Genomic DNA, 27956 nt, shown 5'->3' with positions numbered 1-27956 from the left:
CTCTCATTGATTCATGGGGCAAATAAAATATGTGACTGGTGGAGTTCACTTGGTATTTGCGAGTCACGGTTTCACCTTCTGAAAAAGATCTGTCAACCCCTGTCAAACCGTACGTAGGAGAAAGTCCTGTGCTCATGTAAGGCAAAAGCCTTAACTTGGAATCAGCTGGCCCTGCCTGACACCTTCCTGGACATTTGCATCTCCATCTGAAGACAGACTCTCTCCTTCCCCAGTGGGCCTGGGGCGGGTACACAGCTTCTGCCTTCAGCACCCAGCTGCCCCAGCACGAGCAGCTTAAGGACCCCAAGGGATGAGGAAGAAGGAAAAGAAAAGCCCCTGGGACTAGTGCAGGCTGTGCTCCGGTGCTGGCCCTGATGTGGGGCACACGTCCCGCTGCTCTCACAGGCCCCTTTCAGGAGCCCCGGTGCTTGACTGGAGGCACGGCCTTTTCTCTTTTCATCCAGCCGCTCAGCTTTCGCCTCTGCTCCTCCACAGTCCATTCCAGATTCTGCAGATTCCTGCACTTCAGGAACCCCCCTCTGAAGAGCTTCAGGGCAAGAACCCCACCAAGATCCACCCAGCCAGTACTCCTCCCCGGGTGGGTGATGGTCCAGGCCTTGAGAGAGATGTGCACACTACAGAGGGCAAGAGCCCTTGCAGGCAATCTGAGTGGTCTCCCAGAACCTTGGCTCAGGCTTGGGGTTACCAGAAACACCCCTCACTCTATCCCATTACAGCAAGAATGCACAGCAGCAAAGCAGCTCTCTCCAGAGAAACCTCTACACACGAGGGGTCTTCAAAAAGTTCACGGAAAGATTGTATTAGCTTTTACTTCTATTTTTTCACAAAGCTTGTATCGTGCCCATGTACATCCACTCCAGGGATGACAAGGACTTTCAGGAGGCAACACAATTTGTTTTAGACATTTTCCTTGAAAACTTGCATTCTGGTGTAGCACAGGGCTTGGAAAACTCTGGCACAGCCTGTTTTTGCTCATACGGTTTTACTGGGACACCGCCGCACCCACTCATTTCCACATTGTCTATCACAGCTTTTGCAATTCAACAGAGTTGAATACCTGCAATGGAGCCTTTCTGGTTTGCAAAGTCCAAAATATTTACTCTCTGGCCCCTTACAGAAAACATCTGCCCACTTCGAGCATCGCACTTTGTAATTTTAATTCACTGCATTCTGGTCCTTCAGCTGCAATTTCCAATGTGATTTGCAGAGGTGCGTAAGTGAATTTAGCTGGTCAGTCTTTAGTATTCTCTAGCCTAGCCCAGTTATCCAGATTCTAAGGAAAACTGAAGCTGACCTAACAGAGAGCTGAGGCCGACAGGGTGCCTTGCCCTCTGGGTCACCTTCCTCCACGGCTTCTGTTTGATGACCATCCTGCACGCAGATGCCCAGGATGGGGGACAGATGCCCAGGACAGAGAGTAGGTGCACCCAGGAGGAAGGGCATCCCACCTGGAGGCGCAGAGTGGACGGAAGGTGCTGGGGGCTGTGGGGCAGGGAGCGAAGTTCATGCTCACGCTGCCTACCAAGGAACTGGGTTCCTTCTCCACTGAAGCTGTGATGGCTCTTTAATCCCTATGAAATAAAGTTCCTCCATATCCCAGAATTGAGATTTCTCCATAATCTGGCTCCAGGTGATTCCCTTGGAAACGAGCATTACTTCCCACTAACATGTCTACCCAACAGCATCCACCTCACACAGCCACTAGGAAGACAGCTGGTGTATCCAGTGCTGAGAACAGTGTCGCAAACGAGCAGCACTGTGGACTGCAGAGCAACGCATGCGTTTCACGAGGAAATCGCTAACACTCCTCACAGACGTGCACCAAGTCAGTGCTCAACTATCCCGCCTCTGCTCCCTCACGCCCTCCCAGCCCTGGACACAGCTTGCCCTCCCAGTCCCCCTTGTTCCCTTTTCTGAGCTGCCTGGTGTGCAGCTGACCCCACGTGTGATGGGGCCAGGCCTGCAGCTCCCCTGGGCTCTGGCTCGGCTCTTCTTTCTCTACAATCTGAAACTGTCACTTTCTGTTGTTCATACCTTCACATTTCTGACCCACTTCCTCTCCCCGGCTAATGGGATTCCTGCCACTTCTCTCGATGGCAGGTGAAGGCAGGGCCACCAGCCCCACTGCCGCTTCTCCTCGACACGCATGGCACCAGCATGAGACCGGCATGGGACCCATACGCTCCCATTTGCTTTCATTCCTCCGGGTACAGCTGCAGTCCTGGCCATCCAGGCAGACCGGAGGGTTCTTAACGGTCCTTCAGGGCCTGGTTTATAACCACGAGCTTAGCTGCTCCCCACTGGGGCCAGCACACAAGGAGGAGGTACTGTTACAGCTCAGCATATAAGTGAACGGTTAAGTTTATGAGAGCCGAGAAAAGCTGGAAGTACCAAATATCTGGCAAATGGAAGATGCACAACAAGGTGGGACAAATGTACTCACTTTTTTGGCTGGGGAAGAAGGAAGATGGATGTCCGTTGACTCCACTCTGTTAAACACACAGTGAGATGCAGTAATGAGCCCAAGACCTACCTCTAAGTAAACGACATCACCTTAAACACAAATACACATAGCAGGACCTCATGTACACATTATGAATGTCCAGACTTCTCTGTGGCTTCATGATGCTGTCAAGAGCTCAGTCAATCACAGATGTGGCCACCATCATTTCCCTGCCCACAGCTCTTTGCTGGCAGCCCACCGTCTGTAAAATCAAGTGCAAACCTCCCTCCAAAACACAAACACCCTCTTGGTCTGGCCCGTCTGAGCTTGTCTCTGCTGCCTGGCCACCGTGCTTCTGCCAGTCCTGGTGCATCCATGCTCCGCACCTGTGCACACAGCACCTCCTGCCCCAGCGGCTCCGAGTCTTTGCTGCCCCCTCTCGGCTCTGCTGTCTCCTACCCGAGGCCTGCTGGACTGAGGCCTTCTGAGAGGGGAACATCTCACCCGCTTGGTCAACACTCACTGCCTGGTTCATGCTGTTACATCACTAGCACTCAACACCCTCCTTCCTGAGCCCAAAGGTGGACAGGGAAACATCATCTGGATTCATTTTAAGCTGGCCCTCCCCTAGTCTGGCCATCCTTACAGCTAGTGATCTAAGAGGAAAAGAGGGCCCCCTTTTCTTGACAGCTCCAGCAGGGGTCCTAGCCTGGGTGCAGTGAATTCTCATGGTCGTGTGCTCCTTGGCACCCGTTTTGAAGATATTTATCTTTCTCGTGCCAGAAGCAGGGCTCAGTTGCCCTTGTCAGTTTCCAGCTCTCCGCCTCCTCCCAGTTCCTCAATGTAGTCAACCCAGACACCTGCCTTAGACACTGCCCCCCTGGTGACCATCTCCCCATGGGACAGCTAGACGCAGCCTGCTGGACTCACCCTGCTGATCTCCCCCACGTGGACTGTGCAGATACGCTGCAGTGACCACCTCTCAGTCCAGTGTGACCTTCTGGAACTCGAGCCTGCTTGCTCTAAACCCACCCAATGAAAAATCCCTGCACACACCCCTCCTCCTCCCACCGCAACACCTGCAACCAGCCCAGCGACAACCACCGAGACACCTCAAGAAGTGCCCCAGGCTCCCAAGCTGGGGTGGGGAGGAGGGTGAGGGCTTCAGCCACACCCCCCTGACATATGCACCCAGCCCAGCAATGACCAAGACACTGCTGGAAGCCTTCTGGTCTCCTGTGCAGGAATGAGGGGGGTGCCACAGGCCTCAACCCTGCCCCTCTGCCTTCCTCCTTCCCCCACCCTATTTCCTTCTTCCTTCCCTCCTCCTCCTCCTCCCCCCCCAATTGTTCTGCAACATCATCACAGAATGTAAAAAAAATTCATAAATAAATAAACTTAAAAAAAAAAAAAACTCCCTGCAAAACACCTGAATAATGTCCTGGACCCCAGTGAAGGCATGGGCCCATGAGTCCCTCTCTCCCTGACTGTTCACTCCTGCTTCACGTGATGGATGATGGCCCTCCCAATTCATTGAGCCGTTCCGGCCCAGGATCTATAAGTGATAAACCTTTGACCTGTTTCCCCTGTGGAGGTGGATTAAATCAGCACTTCCATCAGAAGGACCAGGGGGCTGTCACAGGCTGGGTTTTCCCCAGCACCAGAGTGATGGTCAGGCAGGCTAAACTGGACACGGGTCAGACAAGAGCCGCAGGCCAGTATAGAGAAGTTTCCCATGACAGGAGTCCTGGTCACAGTCGCACAACCACTCTTTTGGTCGTCCCCAGGTAAGAGAACTATCCTGTGAAAGGTGCACTGTAAACACCTGTGTCAAGGTCCCTTCATTTCCCATTAGGGCAGGGCTGCCAGACATTCTGGTACTGGAACCCCAGTTTAGCAAGGGGCTCTCACGTGACCATTCCCAAACCAACCACTTGGCTGCTGGAATGGAGTGCGCAGGCTGTCCGGTCAGGACCGCACTCTTGATTTGGGGAGTGGAGCCTCACAGGGATGTGAGATACGTACGGAAAGGGAGTCGGACATTGCAGAGTGTCTAGTACATGGGTTGGCAGGATTTGGGGATTTGGAGGGAGGGAGATGGGAAGAGAAGTGCTAAGGTGTCCACAGGAAGGAAACGTGGGTCCTGCGATCTTCTCAAACTCCTTCACCACTCCCAACTCACGCACCTGTCACGGGCCAAGGAGCTGAGCGGCTGCCACAGGCGTCCCCCTGGTTTTGCATAAGGAGCTGAGACAGAAGACCACACATTAGTGCACTCACGTGATTCGGCAGCATGCATCTTTACACTCTTTCCAGTGTTAAGCTACTTACTTGAAACGGAATTTCTTATTGGGCTGAAAGCTGCTTGTTGTGACGATCTCATACTAAATGGAAGGAGAAAAGGTATCAAATTAAACCACAAAAATTTACTTCCCACTAATTCATTCCAATTAAAAGGGTAAGAAGGCTTTGAAAACAGCCAGATGTTCTTATGGGGCTTACAAAAGGGAACTCCTTGCGAATTTGACAGTTCTCCAAAATGTCCCATCAGCCTCTACAGAGCAGAATTAGCTCTACTGCCCTGTACCCCACCGAATGAACCCAACGCTCATGACCATTTACATAATGGCCCCAACATGTGCAAGTGTTACTGGAGAGACACCTGCTGGCAGGTGTTTAAATGTACGAAATCAGGACAGGACAACAGGAATTGTAACACACCAGTTTTTCAGGCCAGCAAGAGAAGTGTGGGCAAGTTACGGGGTGGTTTTTCCCAGTCTGTCAGTCAAACCCCTGGATCTGTCTCTGTGACATCAGGAAGCAGAGACGGCCCTGCCTGAGGTCCGAAGCCCACAACAACAGCTCGTGGCTGCTGCGTCCTGTGACTGCCAATCAAAGAAGGTGGCTGCGCCCCATGTGTCCTGGTGGAGACCTTGAGCTGTGCCATGGGGTGGCTCCTACAGACACACCGGACGTGCAGGAGCCATGCAGGTGAGAAGGGCTGGCGGTCTTTTCTACACCGAGCACCTGCTACGCTGGCCCACTGGGCGAGGAACTGGCATCTTAGGTATGGAGCAGTCTGCCCTCAATAAGTCCCGTTTGGGATCAAACTAGCTAAGAACAGGACAGCAATTCAGACACCTGAGACTCTGGTACCGCCCCCCAGCGCCTTCTCTCCCAAGAACACATGGCCCCGTTTGACAGGTAAGTTCATCTTCTACCTCCCTCCCCCAAGCAGAAGCTCACTGAGGTCAGGCACTTGGCCCCTCTGCCTCGCTCCAAACTACCAAAGCCCAGAACGGTGCGGAGAACCCACAGTACTCAGTAAAGACCTGCTGCATGTGTGGCTGACCACAGTGAGCAAAAGCCCAAACCTTCTGCATCTGGCAGGGCTGTGGCCTAGACCCTGTGAGGGGCGCTCACTCCTGCTTCCAGATGCCTCTAGAGCACTGTTGTGTGCTGGTCCCGAAGGAAGTCAGCATCACTGACACCACCAGGTGCGCTGCACTGCTGGGCTGTCCTTAGGCAGGCCCAGGCAGAGGATGGGCAGAAGTGGTCTTGGTGCATAAGCCCGGCAGGCAGAGCACACGGGAACCCTCCTAGAGGAAAGCGCAGGTGACATCAGGAGTGCACAGACCAACCCGTGTGACACTGCAAAGATCACTGACTACACCAGAAACACACTTCCTCAAGCCACGGGCAGAGGGAAAAGGTGGATTTGGATTCCTGAGGATGTCAGGAATAGAAAACAAACAAACAAACAAACAAAAACTACCTGTGAAAGGCCTAAGTAAAAGATAGAGACACAACAATAAGCAAGCAACATGGCAGTAAAAATGACCTGGAAAATTCTGGAAATGTTAGTTAATATAGCAGCTAAATAAAAACTCAGTGGAGAAGTCAGGTGGTCATAGCACTAAACTGAGAATCAGGGAAAGAAGCCCTTCTCAGTTCGGGGGCTTCATGAAATATACTGCAGGCTGGACTTGGCCTGGAGTATGCTGACCCCTGGAATACACCCGTCACAAAAGAAGCACGCAGCAACTCTTCTAACCTAAAATAATGGCCACTGAAAGAGGCCCTTTCCACTCCAAGGGAGGTGTAGTGGAATGAATTAAGTCCCCCCAAAACTCACTGAAGCTTGAATTGTGTCCCCCAAGTTTTATGGATTAAAAACTTGGTCCCCACTGTGACTGTTAAGAGAGTGGGAAATCCTATCATGGTAATTGAAAGGTGCATCCTTGAAGAAGTGATTGGATTGTAGGACCATGCCATAGTGAATGGATTGATTACGGTGGTCACGGGCATGGTTCTGAGGGCTTTGAAAGAAGAGAGAGGAGAGTCTGTCTTTCTCTCTGCTTCCACCGTCTTGCAGTGTGAGACCCCTGGGTCACTGTCACCACCACCAGATGGACTCTGGACTTCCTAGCCTCAGAAACTGTAAGCAATAAATTTCCTTTTCTTATCAATTACCCAGTTCCAGTTATTTTGTTATAAGCAATAGAAACGGACTAATACACAAAACTGGTACCAGAGAAGTGGAGTACTGCTTATAACAAATACTGGAAAATGTGGAAGCAGCTTTGGAACTGGGTGTTGAGGAAAGGCTGGAAGAATTTGGAGGAACAGGCTAGAAAAAGCCTAGCTGCTGGTGGGAGTTTAGAAGACAGGAAAACCACAAGTTCAAAATGTTTTAGAGACTGGTTACATGGTGGTGAGCAAAATGCTGATAGACATATGGACTCTAAAGGCCATTCTGAGAAGGTCTCAGATAGAAATGAGAAGGGACTTATTGGAAACTGGGGCAAAGAGCACCCTTGCTGTGAACTGGCCAGGAATTTGGCTGCATTGTGTCCTGCCCTAGGACTTTGTGGAAGTTGGAACTTAGGAGTTGTGAACCAGAGTATTTGGCAGAAGAAATTTCTAAGCAGCAAAACATTCAGTAACCTGCGTGGCTACTTGCAACAGGCTACGCTTTATATCATGCCTTTTATGGCTGAAAAGGCATGATGTAAAACTAGAAGACATGATTAAAAGGGAAGCAGAAGGCAAAGAACTGGAGAACTTTCAGCCTGGCCACAAAAGCAAGGGTGTAGCCCAGGGAATCTTTGCTAAGGAGATTAGTAGAAAAGAAAGGGATTATCAAGAGGAGGGGGGAAAGGCCCTGAAGGCCTTGCAGAAACCTCTGGCCCAACCCTTCCGTTTCAGGCCCCAAAACCTAAGGAGACAGAATGGTCTTGGGGAACAGGCCTGAGGCGCCCTCCATGGGCTCACTGCCCAGGATCACCTTGGGATGCTTCTCCCCACACCAGCACACCAGCTGCTCTTGCTTCTCCCGCCACGGCTAAATTGGCACCAGGTGTGGCTGGATGTGCAGCTTTGGAAAATAAAAGCCAGAAGCCTTGGCGGCATCCACACGGTGTTAGGTCTGTAGGCTCGCAAAATGCCAGAGCTCTGAAGGATTGAGAGCCTCTACCCCAATTTCAAAGGATTATGGAAAAGCCTGGGAGCCCAGGAAGAGATCTGAAGCAGGGGCGGAGTCACCACTGACAGCCTTTGCTAGAGCAATGCTGGGAAGAAACGCAGGGTCAGAGTTGCAGCAGAGAAACCCCATCAGCACCATACCTAGTGAAGCCATGAGAGCAGGACCACGATGGAAACCCCAGACCTGTGGAGCTACCAGCATGCAACACCAGCCTGTGAGAGATGAACCATCATTTGGGACCACAAAAGCCGCAGGAATGGAGCTGCCTGAGGACATGGGGACCCAACCCCCATCAGGGCCATGCTGAGTTGGAGTTGTGGGAGCAGGACAGCCATGGAGACCCCAGACTTGTGGAGTGGCCAGCGTGGAATGCCAGACTGGGAGAACTGAAGTGTGGCTTGAGACCAGGAAAGCCATAGGAGTGGAGCTGCCTGAGGACTTGGGGACCCAATCCCCACACCAGCATGCAGAGGACACCGAACATGGAGTCAATGTACATGATTCACCAGCTCTGAGATGTAATGCCTTCCCTGCTGGGTTTCGGACTTGTTTGGGACCTGTTACTCCTTTGTTTTGGCCTACTTCTTCCTTTTTTATTTTATTTTATTTACTTATTTATTTATTTTTGTCTTTTTGTGACCGGCCGCACCGTGTGAGCACCCCGGCCATCCTTATATAGGATCCGAACCCGCGGTGGGAGCGCTGCTGCGCTCCCAGCGCCGCACCCTGCCGAGTGCGCCATGGGGTCGGGCCCTACTTCTCCCTTCTTGAGTGGGAATACGTACCCTATACTTGTCTCACCATTGTATCTTGGAAGTAGATAACTTGTATTGATTTCACACATGGGACTTTGAACTTTGGACTTTTGAGTTAAAACGAGTTAAGACTTTGGGGAGGATATGAATGCATTTGCATGTGCAAAGGTCATGAGTTTTGGGGGGTCAGGGTCGGAATGTAGTGGATTGAATTATGTTCCCCCAAAACTCACTGAAGCTTCAATTGTATCCCCCATGTTTTATGTATTAGAAACTTCGCCCCCACTGTGACTGTTAACAGGGCGGGAAATCCTATTATGGTAATTGAAGGTGGAGCCTTGAAGAGGTGATTGGATTGCAGGACCATGCAGTAGTGAATGGATTAATAATGGCGCTCAGGGGCATGGTTTTGAGGGCTTTAAAAAGAGAGTGAATAAGGAGGTTAGTCTCTCTGCTCTCTCTGTTTCCACCATCTTGCAGTGTGAGACCTTTCGGTCACTGTCGCCACCACCAGATGGACTTTGGACTTACTGGCCTCAGAAATTATAAGCAATAAATTTTTCATTCTCTTTCTAAATTACCCAGTTCCAGGTATTTCGTTATGAGCAACAGAAACAGACTAATACAGTAGGCAAAGCTAATCCTTGTGCCAGGAACAGGAGTTGGGAGCCATAGCCTCCTCCTGGCCAAGGCCCTGATGTGCCCTGCCACTCAGCCACCCAGCACGACAGGGCCACAGGTGTCCACACGCACACATGCTAGTTGCTCATCCTTGCAAATGGAGCACCCACAGGCTGCTGGCTCCCAGACCTTCAGAATAGAGCGCGGCCGTCACCTGGCTCGTGGCAACTTAACATGTCAGTAACTTAACAGGAAACCACACCAAGTCTCACGAGATCTAAGATGTCACTGAATACCAGATGCACTACACTTATGTAATGAGGTGTTAAAAGAATTGTGTATGGCACATTGTTGATTCCAAATTCCAGGCATATTAAATGCAAAAAAATAAAAATAAAAATAACCAAAGTACACTCAGCATAGATGCAATGTGGCAAAGGCACTGATCAGCGAGAATGGACAAGAGGGGAGAACTGTGAGTGGCGGCTCTTTCCAGGTACTGAAATGTAATACTTTGGGTCACCATTTTTGGTTAATTTCAGCAACTGTGGAAGTGTCTTCCCAAAATGCATCACCTACTTACCAGGGTGTCTTTATAAACAGAACATGCTACATACATGTGTATTTACCTTTCACAAGTGGCTATGATTCCCGCAGAGAGGAATCACCTTCTGCAGGGGTCCCGCTGGCCCTGGCTGCACTGTGGTTGCTCTTGGAGGCTCTTCCCAGGTGCATCCTGCAGGTTCAGGAACCACCGGGCAGACCCTCCCTGAGGGGAGCCAGTCATGTTTCATCCACCCTCTTTTCTGCCTCCCTTCTCTTCCCTTCAGCTTCCCCACAGCATTTTTGCTTGGACAGAAGTCTCCAGTACACGAACGTGCTCCTTCCTCTGCTTCCTGGGCTACCACTGAGGTTGCTTCTGTAACGACCTCCCTCTCTCCATCTTGGAGCCAAACACACAGTAGGGCTGCTTTGCCTGCGTGTGCACGCGGGGCCTTACCTCCACAGCTCTTCTATCCGCAGCCACGACGTCCTAAGGGACTCCTCCAGCATGGAAATCTAAACATAACCAAATGACTTCCAGGTATCAGACAGACTATGCCCAGTGACAGTCTGAAGTGCCCCCTTGACCCTCTAAGTTTCTTCAACTGTAAATCAGAATGTGAATTACTCAGCAGGAAGTTGCCCTCACGCTACCTGCAAGTGAATTTGCATCAGGTCTAGTTCATCAGATCCTAACGACATGGTGTTGGGGGCATGAGGGCAGCGCTAAGCCAGGCAGCCCAGGAGAAGAGCTTCAGCCCAGCATCCTCTGCACACTGGCTCACTAAGACAGGCGAGCAGAAGCCCAATGTGCCAGCTGCTCGCCAGAGTACTCTGGTCTCCAAGTCTACGACACAATCACCTTATGTGCTAGGCAAGTTCAAAAACAGCCTCTGCCATGATGTCAGGGTCAGGCCCTAGCCCTGCCACTGGGCAGCTGCGAGACCTTGAGGCAGCCATTTAATTCTCCGCTCCTATGGTCATGTCTGTAAAAGGTCGTTAACACTACCTATCCTTTGGTTTGCTGTGAGGATAAAGATAACAGACACAAAATGCTTAGCCAAAGCAAGGCACGTGGCAAGAAGCCTCCAGGTAAGATTCTGGGGGCAGCTTCTGGGGAGTCAGATAGGGCTGTGGCGGGCCAGGGAGCGGAAGGACAGGATGGGGGCAGGGCCGGGCCAGGGCCAGGATGATGGGTCCCTTTCAGACCTGGCTGTGTGCAGAAACTAAGCACCCTCACAGCCCCCCGTGCTCATGCCGAGAAGAGGCAGCAGGGTCACAACGGCCTCCTCACTTGAGTAGGGCCCGGCGTCCATGGCTTTAAAGCCAGGCTCCTTAACACACTCCACAACCTTCAAAGTTTTTTCAAAAGGACTTTCATTAAAAAAAACAACATGGTTGAGTCGAGAAGCCTCTAGGCTGCCTCCCATGCCTCAGAGGCTCCGACGTCAACCCTGGCACTGAGAAGGGGACGGTGCCCATCCCAGGAGCTACTGACAGGTGCTGGGCACACAGGCTGATGCTCAGAAGGGGACAGTGACATGTCCCCATAGCTGGAGAAGCAAAGAGAAACAGATCTTGCATCTGGCTGCCCACCCCTTTAAGAACATGATGTCAGATAACAAGTCTGACATTTAAATCAAAAGGTCAAAAACTTCAAGAAACGATAACTCAATTCAATTTACCTGTTCTCGATAGAAGGCTAACAATCTCTTCCTGTGCATTTCTTGAAATTCTAAAATCTGAGAAGATAAGATACATTTCAGTGGCTGACACTGGCCAGTGGCTGTTTTGTACGACGCTGTCACAGGGCAGAAGAGCCTGGAAAGAGCTTTAAGTGCAGACCACAGCGAGCTCTTTTATGTAGTATTTCCCCACACTCGTCTCCTCCCCACAGATGTGGATTCTGCCAGGCCAGGGGCTGCTGGCTGCCACCTACAGCCAGCACTGCCCAGTGTACGGACATTGAGGAGTGAACAAATGCCAGCAGGAAACAGCCACACACCAGCAGTGGCTCAGCCTGCTCCACGGGAAGGTCACCAGAGACTTCTCCTGTTTGAGCTGTTTCAGTGGCACTCTCCTCCCGGTGATGGGCTGGGGCACTGGCTCACGACAGGCCAACCACAGCGTGTCGTCCCTTTGACAACAGGGACTGGTTCCAGGAATGGCCTCCTGACCAAACAGTGGCGACTAGAGAACATCCTGAAACTGACACTTGGACGGGGTGGGTGGGTGGAAAGAGACCGGTGGAGCTGGCAACACCGAGGGCCTGGTGGCCTGTCAGAACTGCCAAAACCAGCTACACCTGAAGCCAGCAGCCCCCTGGTCTTTCCATTTACACGAGCCCCCAAGTCCACATTGGCTGTGTACACAGTCTGAACTGAGTTTCTGAGAGTACCAACGTAAGCGAGAAACAGTGGTCTGTGCTTTACTCAGGGGAAGAGCGACTTCCCACGAGCTGTTTCCAGACAATGGCGCCTGCCCTCTGGAGTGCTGCACTGTCGCTGCTGCGGCTGACACTTTCCTCCACTCACTGCATGGCTGAGACAACAGGGCTGACTGTGGGTTAAACTGGCATTCAGAGTCAGCATCCCATAAAGCCAACGCTCACTTCACCCCATCCTCACAATCTCCTGTCATAGAACAAATATGAGAGAACAGCCTGCACCTTCTGCATGGCTCCCTGTTCTTTGGCAAACAGGGAGAAAATTCCACTGTGGAAAGGAACCTTGCCCAGCGACAGCCCTTCACACCTCTCCTCCATGATGCGAACTATCTCCAGCCGATGGCCGTGCTAGGAACCCTACCCCAGGTCAGGAGGTACAGCATCCTCTTCAGTCTCCTGAGCTCCTGGATGCTGCGTTTTTGGATAGATTCAGAGCTCTCAGAGTCTCCGGAGGAGAGCTCTCCACTCCACAAGACAAGGGACTCATGTCTCAGGTAAGGGGGATAACAACCCCAGGTGCTGCCCAGGTAGACTATGAAGAGGGTGGCAGAAGGACTCCTGAGGGTCAATGAGATCCTTGTGCACTTCGCAGGCCATGTCCCAGAGCACCTTCCCTGACTGAGGCCGGAGTCCTCAGGTGCTGCTGCCTGTCACGTGAATGCTTGGGGGCCTTTACTCCTCTGGCTCCACGCGCTCCCGTGAGGACTTGGTGAAGCTCACCCATGTCATCTGTGATAGGGGGGATGTGTTTCCTCTTCCCTTTCCACCTCAGACTCACGCATGGCAGGCTAGGCAGGGCCATCCAAGCTCTAGAGCTCAGAAGGGCTGGTGGAGGACGGACGAGTTAGGCAGCAGATTGACAGCCACGTTCTCCAGCTGCCCTTAGCAAGGACTGGCCTGACAGCCGGCCTGTCTCCTCTGTCCTATTGCTCAACAGGTTCCACACCTGAGGCAGGAAGAGAGGAATGTTATGTGCTGACCCCTAAACCATGCTATCTTCGTGCAGGCTGGAATTCCAAGGAAAAGAAAGTACTAGTATGTGGGGAGCACGCATCCGTGCCAGCATCAGCATGTGGGCTCCTGACCGTGTGGGCGCTGGGCCCGGTAAGGCCTGTCAAGAGGGAAGTGGCTCTTACTCTGTGGGCTACTTGCAGATAAGGACCACAGTGAGAGCCAGCATACAGGCCTCTGTGGCTCACCCTGCCCCATCCCAGGTAGACACTGACTTGGCAAGGCAGGCGTGGCTGCAGTAGGTACCTGGCCACAGGGAAGCATCCCTAGACCCTGGAAAAGCTTAGCAAGAGGAGGAGATGGGCTTTTCCGCGAAGCCTGCAGGTGGGGATTTGAACTGCAGAAGGGAATAGTCCCAGAATGAAGCCTCTCGTGAGCTGGGGGCAGCCTAGACCCACCTGTCCACATGTTGGTGGGTCTGCACTGGGTTGGGGGACTAGACTCCGAGACTCCACTGGGGGAGGTCTGTGCTCCAGGCCTGTGATCTCACGGGGGTCTTGGGCCCCTGAGACTTGAGATACTGGCTGTGGCAACAACATGACAAGAACTAAGCAGGAGTGCACAGCCTGGTGCGCAGAAGGTCACCATCAGAAGAGCACCAAGAAGAAAACTGCTACCCTGTATCCAGGCGGGGGAGGGCGGCTTCCAGCTCAGGTTCTAGGTTACATCCACTGTGAATACTGGGGGCGTCCTGCTCAAAGGACCCCAGAGCTGAACTGACATCTCTTGTGTCTCAACATGGCACCAAAAGCACCAATAGCAGCAACCAAATAGATCACATGAACTTTGCCAAAATTAAAAGCTTTTGTGCTGCAAATGTTTCACCACTGAGAAACAAACGAAAAGAACACCCCGCAGAAGGCAGAAAATACTTGCCGCTCACACATGTGTGAAGACACTTGCCTCCCGAATTCATAACACATGAGATCATGTCCTCAGGTCTCCCCAGAGCCAAGCCACACTCACCTGGGACATATCTCTGGAGAACTTCTTACACAGATCATCTATGTCCATAAAGAACGTCTGAATCTCTGAGTTCGTCTGAAAGAGAAAGGAAATGACTCCTTTACATTGATTGCTTCTAAGAAATGCTACTGGCCACGAGGCAGAAAATTGTACTTCGGGGTCTAGGATGAACCCCAGACAAAGGAAATGGCCAACGGGTGGGTGGGGCAGCCCCGTCAGCAGGGGGCCACACGTCCTGGCTGCCTGGGCAGTCATGGCTGGAGAGGGCCGCATGTCCTTACTTGTAAGGCGAGAAGACACATCCCTATGTAGAAGGTCTCTTGGCAGGAGCTTAAGGGTGCCCGAGGGATGTCCCCGGGCACAGGCCACGCACAGTGGGCAGCAAGCAGAAGTTTAGCTACAGGTCCTTACTGAGTTATTTACAAAACAAGCATAAGGGACTTAGGAAAGAACAAGGGTTTAAGGAATGGCGTTTGCCTCCTCACAGTCAGTCCCTAATGCAGACACTCCCGACGTTCTTCCAGAAGGCCTGCAACATGCCCTGCTCCCCACTCCCCCGCCCAGGACCACGCTAGACCAAGCGTCAGGACAACAGCCGTCCTGGGCATGAACCTGGGAGGAGCTGCTGTTGCCAGACGCAGAACGGCATGGCATGAACGATGTGCCGGATGAGGGCACACACCAGACCAAAAATCACGGGAAGAACCGCGGGCCTCCTTCCTCCATTCTCTGGCTCAGAAGGGAGAGTGTTTGCAAGCGTCAAGATGGTCACTTGACGGACGCACTTCCCTACCTGTGCTCCCCAAATCCCACTGAAATGGCAGTAAAATTACAGTCAGGAGAAAATACTGAATTAGCGCAGAAAATAGGAAATGGTGCCTAGAATAGCCCAGACCCTTTGAGGAATTCTAGAAGACAGAGCACGGACGGGCTCCAGTCAGTGCACCAGCCACAATGAGCAGGCTGGGCACAGAGGAGACGGCTCTGAAATCACTCCACGGTCACTTCAGGCCTCCAAGGGCAGAGGCCAGGCAGCACCATAGAGGTGAGCTCCTCCTAGCGAGGGGCTTGGACCCAGCAGAGGGGAGACCACACTCTGGCCAGGATTGGGGGACTTCCTGTGCCACACACCCCGCAGATGCCAAACTGCACAGGCACGGGCAGCATACCCCACAGGACAGGCCGGGAGCTCGGATTCCAGCCTGAGTCCCACTCTGCACACACTTGGCCTGTGACCCTGGATTATAGGTAGGTCACAAGACACTTAACCCCTCTGTGCCTCAGTCTCCCCATGTGTAAAACGGGAGCAGAAACAGTGCACACCCCAACCCCCCAGCCAGGCCGTGCTGAGTACCAGGTGACACAATGTGGGAACAGTGCACCACACAGGCTCGGTCCGTGCTGGGGCTCCGTGAGCACCAGTGGTCACTGTTATCTAAAGATACAAACACAGAGACGCACACAGAACAAGATACACAGCTCCATGGACCAGTAACAGGAGCACTGAAGAAGCTGTCGCAGCTCTATCTGGCCCCTCAGCCTTCTAGGTGAGGGGGACCCAGAATGGGACAGGAGGTAAGTGTGGAGATAGAACAGCCACAAAGTCGCCAAAATGAGCAAATGCCATCATGGTACAGACTGACGATCCTAGGAAAGTCCAAGCAGAGGAACTACAAAGACGACCACGGTCACACACAGTGGTCCGACTGCAGAAAACCAAAGATAGATAAACAAGGGAGGGACTTTTGTTTGTTTGTTTCGGTGGCTGGCCAGTATGGGGATGCAAACCACTGACCTCGGGGTTATCATCATCGTGTTTAACCCACTGAACTAACTGGACAGCCTGTGATATTTTCAAAGTGCTAAAAAGCATTAATTTTCAACAAAGAATTCTAAACCCAGTGAAAATATGCTTCGAAAAGAAAGACAAAAAAGGGGGGATGATTTTTCAAACAAACGACAACTAAGAGAATTTGTCAGCCACAGACACAAACTTGAAGAAGTAATAGAAGGAATTCCTTGAAGGTAGGAAAAGGGACTCCTGGCGGGGAGCACAGGGACTCAGGAAGGAAGCGAGAGCAAGAGAGAGGGACCTATGGGGGCCTCACTGAACATGATCTGCTGCCACAGGATAGGGCTGCAGGGTCAGTGCGCAGCAAGAGTCAACACTCAGAGCAGTACCTGGGGCAAGGCGGGAGGAAGGGAGACGCCGTGAAAGCATTTCAAGGTCTGCATCGTCAGGAAACTCTAATCACACCAGACCTTAAAAAGTCAAGATTGCCTGCTGCAATCTCTAGGATAACCATAAACTAATGTTTTCTGATCTGAGAGCTAGTTATGATCGTGAAAAATTCATTGAACTATACACTTATAATCTGTGTACTTGCCAATGAGTATAAGTCCATTTTCTGTTGCTAGTAACAGAATACCTGAGATTGGGTAATTTAAAAGAAACAAAATTTATTTCTTGCAGTTTTGGAGGCTGGGAAATCCACAGTCCAAGGGGCACTTCTGGTGAGGGCCGCCTTCTTGCTGGGGACTCTGTGCAGACTCCCATGGTGACGCAGGGGGTCACATGGCAAGAAATTGGCAAGAGCTCTCCAATGTGCTTACCTGCTCTCTTTACGAAGCTGCATGTGTCCCTCCTGTGACGGCCCACTGAACCATTCACTAGAGCATGAGTCAATCCACTCATAAGAGCATGGTCCTCAGGATACCATCAGCTTTTTAAGGCCCTTCCTTTCAGATACCATAGTCGGATTTCCCACCTTAACACTGCTACAATGGGGATCAAAATATGATGAGTTCTGAGGAGACTTTCAATTCACAGGACTATGTATTATATTTCAATAAAAAATTAATAGAAATGATAACTAAAAATTACCAAGCATTTAGAAATTAATCAATATACTTCTACATAACACATGGGTCATAGGAGAAACTGAGGAGTAATTCCAAAACTGAGAGATAATGAAAATATAACACAGCCAAATATATATGATGCAGGCAAAGATGAACACAGAGGGAAAGTTATAACCCTATAATGGAAACATTAGAAAGGAAAGGTTGAAAATTGATGCTAGGCACCCATCTTAGACAACAAATTAAATACAAAGAAAAAAAGAAATGATAAAAAGAATTAATAAAATAGAAAACAAATATAAAATGGAGAAGATAACGGAGCCCAAAATTTGTATTTTGAAAATTCTAATAAAAATCAATAAACACAGCAAGACTGGCCAAGAAAAAAGAGAATCTCACACAATAACCACTATTAAAATGAACAAGGGACATCATTACAGAACTTACAGACATTAAAAATACAAGAGGATTACAAACACGCTGATGACAAAAATTCCGAGAATTTAGATGAAATGTACACATTCCTAGAAAAAGACAACTTACTTAAATGGATCTGAGAAGAAGTAGAAACACTGACAAGTACATACCTAATAAAGAAATTAAATCCCTAGTTGAAAACCTTCCCTTCAAAAACCCTTTAATGCCCAAAGAGTGTCATTCCTGAATTCTACTGAACGTTTGAAGAAATAACTCCAATTCTTACAAAAATTTTTCCTGAAAAGAGAAAGAAAATAATTTCCAACTCCTTTTATGAGGCCAGAATAACCCCGATTTACCATAACTTGCACAGGGTGTTATAAAAAAGGAAAACTACAAGTTCAGCTCTCACGTGATCACAGATCCAAAATAAGAGCTAAATACATGGATATATGCGAGCCATGCTGCATTGCCATGAAGTTCTATTTATTCCTGGAACCTAAGGTGGGTTTAAAGTTTTAAAAATAGCCGAGCTCGTGGCGCACTTGGTAGAGTGCTGCGCTGGGAGCGCAGCAACGCTCCCGGCCGCGGGTTCGGATCCCATATAGGAATGGCCAGTGCGCTCACTGGCTGAGTGCTGGTCACGAAAAAGACAAAAAAAAAAAAAAAAAGTTTTAAAAATAAAAGCAACTCACCACATTTACAAAGTAAGGTAGAAAAGTTAGATGATAATCTCAATAGCTATAGAAAGAGCATTAATAAAATTCAGCACCATTCATGATTTTAAAAAACCCTTAGCAAAAATAATTAGTGCACACACACACTTGGTGGTGAAATTCTGAAAGCTCGATGCTGATGCCAGGAAACAGTCATGGTGCGTGCTGTCGCCAGCATTTCTACCCTGCACTTTATTGGAGATTTCGGCCAACACAGTAAAGACATAAAATGGCATACAGATTAGAAAGGGAGACATAAATCAGTCGTTGTTAAAAAATGACATGATTGTGTACGTAATATTCTAGAAGACTGTACACATAAACCAATAGAATCATCAAGCACATTCAACAAGGTTGCTAGTATAAGTTAAAGAAAACTAACTGCACTTTAAGATACTAGAAATAAACACTTAAGAGATGATATTTTTAAAAACTACTATAGTAGCACCCCAAATCATCAAATTCCTAAGAATAATGCTAACACTGGTGCACAAGGCCTCTCAAAAGGAAACTATAAAGTGTTACAAAGAGAAAGAAAGTAGAGAATATCTAAATGAATGGAGGTATGTGCTGTGTTCACAGAAGAGTCAATATCACACAGATGTCAATTTTCCCTAAATTGTTTTATTGATCAAGTGCAAAATAAAAATCCCAATAGGATTTTGTGTCACTGGAAATTAACAAATTGATTCCAAAATTTACATGGGCATTCCAAGACCAATACAGGCCAACTGGTGTATCTGACAACCCCTATTCTCGGGGGATCTTGAGGGGGATGTTTGTTTCTCACCCTGCTCAGTAGGTGGCTGGCAGCTCTGCCCTCTGGGCCCTCCATGTAGCATCAGCCTGCAGAGGGGAGGGAGGGTGGAGGGTTGCGCAGGAGGCTATTTTCACAGGTCAGACCTGGAAGTGGCCTTCACTGCTCCCGCCCACATTCCATCACACGAGGGCAGGCAGGGAGACCGAGGCTAGGTGGATGATGAGGAAGGGAGGTTTGGGGGACATGCACCCAGGCCAGCTGTGGCCTGTCATTCTGATCAGTGGTATCACCTTCCTCCTCTCCTATATAGAAAGTTGCCCCCTCTGTGGGACACCCCCAAACGCCACTGCCACTGCACCCACGGCACAGCCCAGGTTATTGGGCGACATGTGGTCTTCTTCCTCAGGTCCCAACTTTGTCAAGAACCATCTCCGTGACCTCACCAAAACCCCATGGCTAATGGGGCACAGACGCAGGACAACTAGAAAACACTCCCAGTGACATGGGAAGAGAGTTATGGTTAGGAGAACACGGCAGTCTCCTACCCACGGAAGGAGGAGCCTACGGGCAGGCGCCGTGGGGCTCCTCCCTGCGGGATGCTGGTTAAACTGCAATTCTCCCTGCGTCCTGGGAGAGTTCTCTGGTCTGCCCACCTCCAGGCCCTGGTTCTGCCCGCTGGGGGTCCGGCTAAGTGAAGGGAGGCAGCCTGCTCTGCTCAGTCTTGCAGGCTTCGTCACTTGAGACTCATCCCTTCCCACTTGGGCCCTTCATCTCCTCACTGTAGCCTTTCCTTTCTCTCTCTGCTCGGAGGCCCATGCTAGCCTCAGCCATCCTTTCCTGTAGTTGCTCAGGGTTGGCACATTCGGAGGCTGGCACATCCCTCCTGCTCTGCTCTGTGCTCTCCAGAGACTTCCCTCCTGGGGGTCCGGCTGCCTCCCGCATCCAGCCGGCACTGGCTTCAGTCTGCCCTGCCCTCCTGCCACCCGCTACTGATTGCTACGGCAGTGCCCTATGTTGTGTGTGACATTAGTGGCCTATTTTGATGATAAACAAATTGATACATAAATGTATGCTTATTGGTGACACACGCCATGAAGCAGAATAAAGCAGAGTGAAGGACAGAGAGCCAGAGGGTTCCTCTTATACGGTGATGTCTATCACCCTGCAGGTCAGGGAAATCAGCTCACAACATGTTTTGTTCTACAGAAAGAGAAAAGATCAGAACAGAAGCCATCAGAGGGCCCTGCACTTAGGATAAACATTGTTTTGTGAACTTATTTCACGGATGCGCACACTGGGCTACGATGTAAAGCATCCTCCTTGCTGCAGGCCACAAAGAAGCCACCGTTACACAGAACAGTCGGGGACAGTCTTCTGACGCGATAGCATTCCCAAAGACCTGATAACTGTGGGAGATGGAGCCTGCAGCCATTTGAGACAACATTTCAGGCAGAGCAACCAGGGAAAAGGCGGGCACTAGGGAAGCACCTTGCACCAGGAGCAGCAGGGTTGCAGCTGGGCCGGGCCACAGAGCTGCCTGCCGGGCCAGGCCACAGAACCCAGGGGCATAAGGGGACTTGGGTTTTATTCCTGGCAAATTGGGACACATGAAGGCACAGATCTGTCCTAGGTCTAAGCAGATCCCTCTGGCTAGGGAATGGAGCAACAGGGAGGAGGCCGTGGATTCTGCAGAGACTGCTGGAGGAAGAGCCACCTACTTTGCCGAAAGTATAGAACACGGGTGTGAGAGGAAGAGAAGCAGGAGCCATGTCCACGTTGCACGCAACTTCACTCAGTCACAAAGAACAAAAAAACATCCTTTTTCCTAACAAACACCCATAGAATATTCACAATTACCATGTATAAAAACACAATGAAAACCTTGATTATTAAAAAAAGAAACCATATAGCTAAAATCTCTGGTCGTAATGCCATAAAACTAAGAATCAACTCTAAAAATGATAGCGGAGCTAAAATCTAAAAACTTAAAAATTAAAGAATATTCTTTCAGAAATTCATAAGTTGAAAAAGAAATAAAAAAACAGATTAGAGATTATTTAGAAATGATAGTGAAAAGCAGTACTCAAGGTAATGCAGAGTGGCAGTACACATCAGGAAGTGGATGGTCTTGAGCATATTTATTAGGAAACAAGAAAGAAAATAAACGAGCTAAACATTCAACCTAAGAAGCTGGAGAAAGGCCCAAGGTCTCCTCCTGCCAGGCTCAAGCCTCAGCACGTAACGGGTCATGGTGCTACGCAACTGTGCAAGCCGCAGAAACAGGCACTGCCACGGAGAGTTTATGTTTTTTTGTTTCTTTGTGCCACGGAGAGTTTAAACTGCCACACATTTGGAGAACAATAAGAAACTTTCTATTAAAAATGCAAACATTTAAATCTTTTCCCTTTGCTTTTCAATTTCTAGACATTTATGCCGCAGAAACATTCTTCCAAGTGTGGAGAGATATTGGTAAAAAATGTTCACTATAAGGTAGTTTGAAACACTGAAAAACAGAAAAAACCCAAAAGCTCATCAAGAGGAAAATATTGAAATATTATGCAGTCATTTAAAAAAAGAGTGGGTGTGCCCAAAACAGAATTTCAACTAAGAAAACTTTATTTTGGTAAATTGATAAATCACAGTAACACACAGAAAACAGGTTCCAATCTCCTGGCTACCATCATCTTTGGGAAACAAGACTTGGGAGACTTTCACATTTGCCATTTTGATCTTCTGTACTGTATACATTTTGTGTAACTTTGTATGTTTGTAATTACAAAAAAATCCAATTAGATATTTTAAAACATCACACCAAACGCACATTTTGGAGAGCAGGTATAGAAGAAAAAAACCATTTGTAACTAACTTTATATCGATATCAAGTTAAACTGATGCACTTTACAGCTAGAACGAAAGGCATCGCATTAATTCTGCTATAGACATGATCTATTTTAAACTTTCTTTATAAACAACCCTCTTAACTATATATGACCCCTACAATAAACCAACCTGTGTCACTCTCTTAAGGAGCTTGAAGAAGGGTACTTCAAAAAGTTTATGGAAAAATAGGATTAAAAGATATATACCAAAATCAACTCAAAATAGATTGAAGAGAAATGTAAGACCAGAAACCACAAAGCTTCTAGAAGAAAACATAGGTAAAATACTTTAGGACATAGGACTGACTGGGCAAATATTTTATTAATAAGACTTCTGAAGCATGGGCAAGAAAAGCAAAAATGGACAAATGGGATTATATCAAGCTAAAAAGCTTCTGCACAGTAAAGGGAACAATCAACAGAGCAAAAAGACAACCTGCAGAATGGGAGAAAATATTTGCAAACTATACATCCGACAAGGGATTAACATACAGAATATACTAGGAATTCAAACAACTCAATAGTAAAAAAGCCAAATAATCTGATTAAAAAATGGGCAAAGGAGCTGAATAGACATTTCTGAAAAGAAGACATAGAAATGATCAACAGGTGTATGAAAAATGCTCAATATCACTAACCATCAGAGAAATGCAAATCAGAACCACCATGAGTATCATACCTCACCCCAATTACAATGACTATCATAAAAATAAATAAATAAATAAATAAATAAATAAATAAATAAATAAATAAATAAACAAATAAATAAATAAATAAATAACAAATGCTGGCGAGGTTGCAGGGAAAGGGGAACTCTTATACACTGTTGGGGGGAATGTAAATTAGTACAGCCATTATGAAAAACAGTATGGAGGTTCCTCAAAAAACTAAAAATAGAACTACCAAGATTTGGAACCAACCTGAATGTCCCTCAATGGATGACTGGATAAAGAAACTGCGGGATGTGTACACAATGGAATACTACTCAGCCATAAAGAAGAATGAAATTCTGCCATTGGCAGCAATATGGATGAGCTTGGAGAAAATTATGGTAAGTGAAACAGACAGGCACAGAGACAGAAATACCACGTGTTCTCACTCTTATGTGGAAGCTAAAAAAGTTGATCTCAGAAGTAGAGAGTAGAATAGTGGTTACTGGAGACTGGTAAGGAGAGGGAAGGGGAGATGGGCAGATGGTGGCCAATGAATACAAAATTGTAGCGATAAGAAGAATAAGATCAAGTGTTCTAGAGGCATAAAGGGAGACTGCAGTCGACAACAATTTACTGTATAACTTGAAGTAGCTGGTTGAGAGGATGTTGAATGTTCCCAGCACAAAGAGGTGACAAATGTTTGAGGTGATGAATATGCTAAATACCTTGATATGGTTGATCATTGCGCACTGTATAAATGTACCCAAATAACACATTATACTGCATAAGTATGTAAAATTATCATGGTTCAATTAAGCAAAAATAAATTAAAAAGAAAAATATTTCAGAGACAGAAGTAAATAAGAAGTTACCAGAATCGCGGGTGGGGTGGAATGGGGGTGAATAATGAGAAGTTATTGCTCAATGGGTACAGAATTTATGTTTAGGATGACAAAAAAGGTTTGGAAATAGACAGAGGTGGCAATTCTACAGCATTGTGAATATAATTCCATGCAACTGTATGTTTAAAAATACTTAAAATGGCAATCCTTTTCTTATATACATTTTACCACAATAAAAAAAATTGGAAAATAAAAAGATAACACAAATCTTTCCAGGAACTTTTCGAAGTACCCTCACAATATACTGAAGAAATCTATTTAACTGACTTTCATTTCCAAGAACATAACACAATCCAACAAACTATGAAAGAAAACTAAGAAAGAAATTCGTATCTACGTTTTAAAGGCCAAATCCTAATTGGACTTTGATTACTCAGAAATCTCATAAGATCTAGTTAACCTAGCAAAATGAATGAAAATTTTAGATACTAAACATGACTAACAATTAAATCTCAAGTTTAAAAGAATTTGGTTACTATGATAAATATTCAGATAGTACAGATTTCAACTTACATGTTTTGAAAGTAAAACTGTGCGACAAGGAACTTTACAAATCATGCATTCATCCTTTTTACCTACAAAATAAAAACAAGTTTTATTATATTACACTGATTAGTGCTTTTAAATATGTTTAAATTCAGACTTGAAATTACAATGCTCCTTCAAGAAATACACAGGATAATAGCACTTAAATGTTTTCATGTTCAGATAGGATGAGGCTGGGGCTATGAATACAGATAGAATGATTTATGCAATTAAGAATTCCTTTTTTCCTGCTTTGCAAATATGCTGAAAAATAATGACCAAAAACTAATGACCAGAAAAGATCAACAATACTTTAGGTTAAATGAATCCCAAATATTTATTACAATTCAGTTTTACGGAGATATCTTAATTTAAAACTTTTAACTACTCAAAATGAAACTAACTCCTCCAAACCCACTCAAAAGATAAAATGAGTTTTGATCTGTCTCTCTCAGTCTCACCTCTACAACACTACAGAAGATTTCTAAAAGCCCAAGACAGACCACTCCACTCACCAGATACATGTTTTATTGAGCTCCTACTACCAGCATGCCACTGCTATGGCCTAAGAATGAAAGGCTAATATGTCCTGCCTGCTAGCATGCAGCTAATCCACCTGCCCCGTCTCCAGGGTCTCTGCCCCAGAACCAGAGTGATTCTAGCACCTATTTTCTTGTCTTTCTCTCCCTGGAAAACCTGGACCTCCACGTAACCAGCAATTAACATCAGCCTTGCAGTTCCCCCTTTGCCCTCCACAGTGATGTCCACGAGCCCACGTCAGCAATCCTGCCACGACCACACGCTGGACCCCCACACACCCAGGGCATCATTGTGAAAACCCAGAATTCCTCCCTACACTTCCAGTTCCTTCTCATCCAGGGCCCTGCCACCTCCTCACACACTTGAGCTTTACTTCTTCACTAGCCAGCTTGGAGCCCAGGCCCAAGCTGTCACTGTCGTAGTCTCCGCAATCCTTTTTCTTCCAGGGAGCACGTCCAGACCAAACCTAGACAAGTCCAACTGCTGTCTTTCTCCCCCTCTTCTGGTACAATGCAGCCAAAAGGGGAAAAAATCACTTAACTGAGAGGTTGATCCATAGATTTGTGTCTTCCAACACTGTTGAGTCTGCAACATGCTGGGCAATCTTTCTGCTTTTCTTGGGTATCCCCCCGCCACCCCATGCCCTATGGGGGATGTTCCAACAAGCCCCCTCACATCATATGCTGAGGAAAAAAGAAGCCCCTGCTCATGACCTTCCTCAATTTCCCTGCTCTCTCTTCTAGACTTACCTACCACAGAATAAACCGATTCACTCTGCCTCCTTTCTGCCTTGGGGAGGGGTTCTCCACCAGTCCAAGCCCAGCGCTTCATGTCTGTGTTCACTCTCATCTCAGTATCCACAGCACTTGGCACATGGAATGGTGTCCTGGTGTGGCATGAGTGGCCCCCTTCTAAGAGCCTTCAGAATGGTGTCCTTTCTTCTCTTGGTACAAGCACATTCGAGTCACACTTTTCCTAAAAACATCCACCCTTGACAGTATGGTCTGGTCCCCCCCTCTCTTTAACTGAAGATTCTAGGGCAAGAAAATTCCTCTTATGCACCATCAGTCAGAAGCCGTGCAGCAGATTAACACAGCGACTCATAAAAAATCTAAGTTTGGGGAAGAGAATTAAGAGATGTGACAGAGGAAATTATTTAAAGCTAACAGAAAGACAACGGATTTGATACATGATATATAAATAGAATTTACAGGGCCAGCCCGTGGCTCACTTGGGACAGTGTGGTGCTGATAACACCAAGGCTGCACATTCGGATCCCTATATAAGGGATGGCCGGTTTGCTCACTTGGGAGAGCATGGTGCTGACAGCACCAAGTCAAGGGTTAAGGTCCCCTTACAGGTCATCTCTTAAAAAAAAAAAGGCATTTACAAGTTAATTAAAAAGTAATACTCCAATAAAAGGCTGTGAAAGGACCCAAATGAGCAATCGGCAAAAGTCCAAATAGCCAATATCTGAAAGGAAAACCAAGGCCACTAATAAGAGATGCAATAGGAGAGGACGACAGGCACTCACGAGCCGATGCTGGGAATACAGATGGGCACACCCTTTCTGGTAACTAAAAGATATATTACGCAACCTTAAAAAAGATGATACCAACTTATTTTAACATGGAAAGGGATCCATGTCTTAGTAAGCAATAAAAGTAGATAACTAGATGGTCCACAGTATACCTTCTTTGTTTTAAACATTTGCATCTGTAGAAAAAAGTCTGGAAGTATAAGCACCAGAGCATAAGGAGGGCTTACCCTTGAGCAATGGACCACTGGCATAGCTACAGGGCTACAGTCAGGGATCTGCTCAGAGGCCCCATCCCTTTTCACAATTCTTTCTATGTCCCAGGATTTGGTGGACTTCCTTTGCGCCAAACGCTTCCAAGGCGCAACATCTGTGGCTTTTTGAAGGAAGGAACTGACGCTACGAGAACCCGTGCTGGCCTCAGGCTTCAAGAGCCACAACTTCCTGGGAATCAACCCCCCTCCCCAGCCCTTAACCTGGGTATTGCTGGCCTTAAAAGCTAGGACACTCTGAGCCTTAGCATTGCGGCTCCCAACCACGAACGCCTTTGCATCTCCATCGTTCTAACATTATCTCTGGTCGCCAGTGATCCGTCTCTAGCCGAGGGGCACTTCCAAACACCAATTATTTGACTCCACTGGGATGTCCACCTCATCAACACCTCTACTTTATTTTTTTACCCAACATGCTTCTCCTATCTTTACTCACCGTCTTCAGAAAGATGCTCTCCACAAGGCTATAACCTTACCTTCTTCTTCCATCTTCCACACACTGCACACTCCAGAATCTTGGATCATGACCACCACGTCAGTGGCTCCCCAAGTGCATTCCCGGCCGTCTGGTCTTCCAGACACAAGTGGCACACGCAAGCTCACCAGCCTCCTACTCGGCCCGCGGGCTCTTCTGCAGGTGCTGCCTGGCGGTGAGAGCCCCGTCCAGTGGCCTCACGCCTTCCTGGGCCAAGTCTGCGGAGTCGACCTCCCTCCCGCGTTTCAAACCGTCACCTCTCTTGGGCCCAGCCCTCGGGCAGCCCCCGAGCCCCTCTTGTGAAGTACGCGCCTGGAAGCAGCGGCTCCACCCTCCCCCCGCGCCCGCGACAGCACCGCGCTGCCCAGCTCGTCCCCTGCGAGAACCGCGCTTCACGGGACGCTTCCGTGAGGAGGAAAGTGAGCGCTGTACCATGGCAGGTGGGCCCCGCCTCCCCTCTCCAGCGACCCTCACGCTCTCGGGCTTCCGCCTCCCCCGACAGAGGCCGGGCAGGACTCACAGGCCTACGCCAGGACTAGGCCGCTAAACCCGCGCCAGGCCCCTATGTCACCAGCCTGTCTGCCTCCGCGGCCCCGGACGGCGCCCACCCGCGGACGCCCCTTGCCCACGCCAGGGGCCGCCCCTCTGCGGACGCCGCGGCAGGCGGGCCAGGGTCGCGGCCAGGCGCGAGGGTCGCCTGCCCTGACCTTTGCCGAGGCAGGCCTCACAGTACACGTGCCCGCAGTTGGTCAGGCTGAAGCAGGACGCCTGGCTGGGTGGCTGGAAGCAGCAATTACAGAACACCCAGCTGGCCATGCCACGAGTCTCAGCCGTTGAGGCAGACGCAGCCGTTGAGGCAGACGCAGCCGTTGAGGCAGACGCAGCCGTTGAGGCAGACGCAGCCGTTGAGGCAGACGCAGCCGTTGAGGCAGACGCAGCCGTTGAGGCAGACGCAGCCGTTGAGGCAGACGCAGCCGTTGAGGCAGACGCAGCCTTGCGCGGGTCGAGGGCGGGCACCTTTGCGCCTGCGCACCGCAGCGGGCCGCCTCTCCCGCTAAAACCCGACGGTTGGAATGTACCAAGCCAGACAGGGAGGGAGGTGTCAACTTGACTTTTCTCCTGGCAGG

The 27956-nt window shown here is 48.7% G+C and overlaps 1 protein-coding gene across 1 annotated transcript; it reads right to left on the bottom strand.

Moving 5' to 3' along the window:
• Window positions 1–412: 412 nt before the first annotated feature.
• Window positions 413–27645, bottom strand: LOC134367980 (probable E3 SUMO-protein ligase RNF212). The gene is made up of 8 exons (XM_063084615.1): window positions 27537–27645; window positions 23994–24055; window positions 14292–14366; window positions 11554–11610; window positions 10326–10384; window positions 4796–4848; window positions 4651–4711; window positions 413–635 (listed from the first exon to the last, which is right to left on the bottom strand). Exons 1-8 carry the CDS (start codon window positions 27643–27645, stop codon window positions 413–415), a joined length of 699 nt encoding a protein of 232 aa, XP_062940685.1.
• Between the last annotated feature and the right edge of the window lie 311 nt (window positions 27646–27956).

The sequence above is a fragment of the Cynocephalus volans genome, chromosome X (assembly GCF_027409185.1).
Source record: "Cynocephalus volans isolate mCynVol1 chromosome X, mCynVol1.pri, whole genome shotgun sequence".
Lineage (NCBI taxonomy): Eukaryota > Metazoa > Chordata > Mammalia > Dermoptera > Cynocephalidae > Cynocephalus > Cynocephalus volans.
The sequence above is the reverse complement of the archived record's forward strand: the minus strand, read 5'-3'. Positions and strand labels throughout refer to the sequence as shown.

Coding starts and splice junctions, on each gene's coding strand:
- LOC134367980 (XM_063084615.1), bottom strand. CDS start 27,645: ATGGCCAGCTGGGTGTTCTGTAATTGCTGCTTCCAGCCACCCAGCCAG. Junction 10,385..11,553: donor TAGCCTTCTATCGAGAACAG/GTAAATTGAATT, acceptor GGTTATGTTTAG/ATTTCCATGCTGGAGGAGTC. Junction 4,849..10,325: donor CGGATAGAAGAGCTGTGGAG/GTAAGGCCCCGC, acceptor CCTTCCATTTAG/TATGAGATCGTCACAACAAG.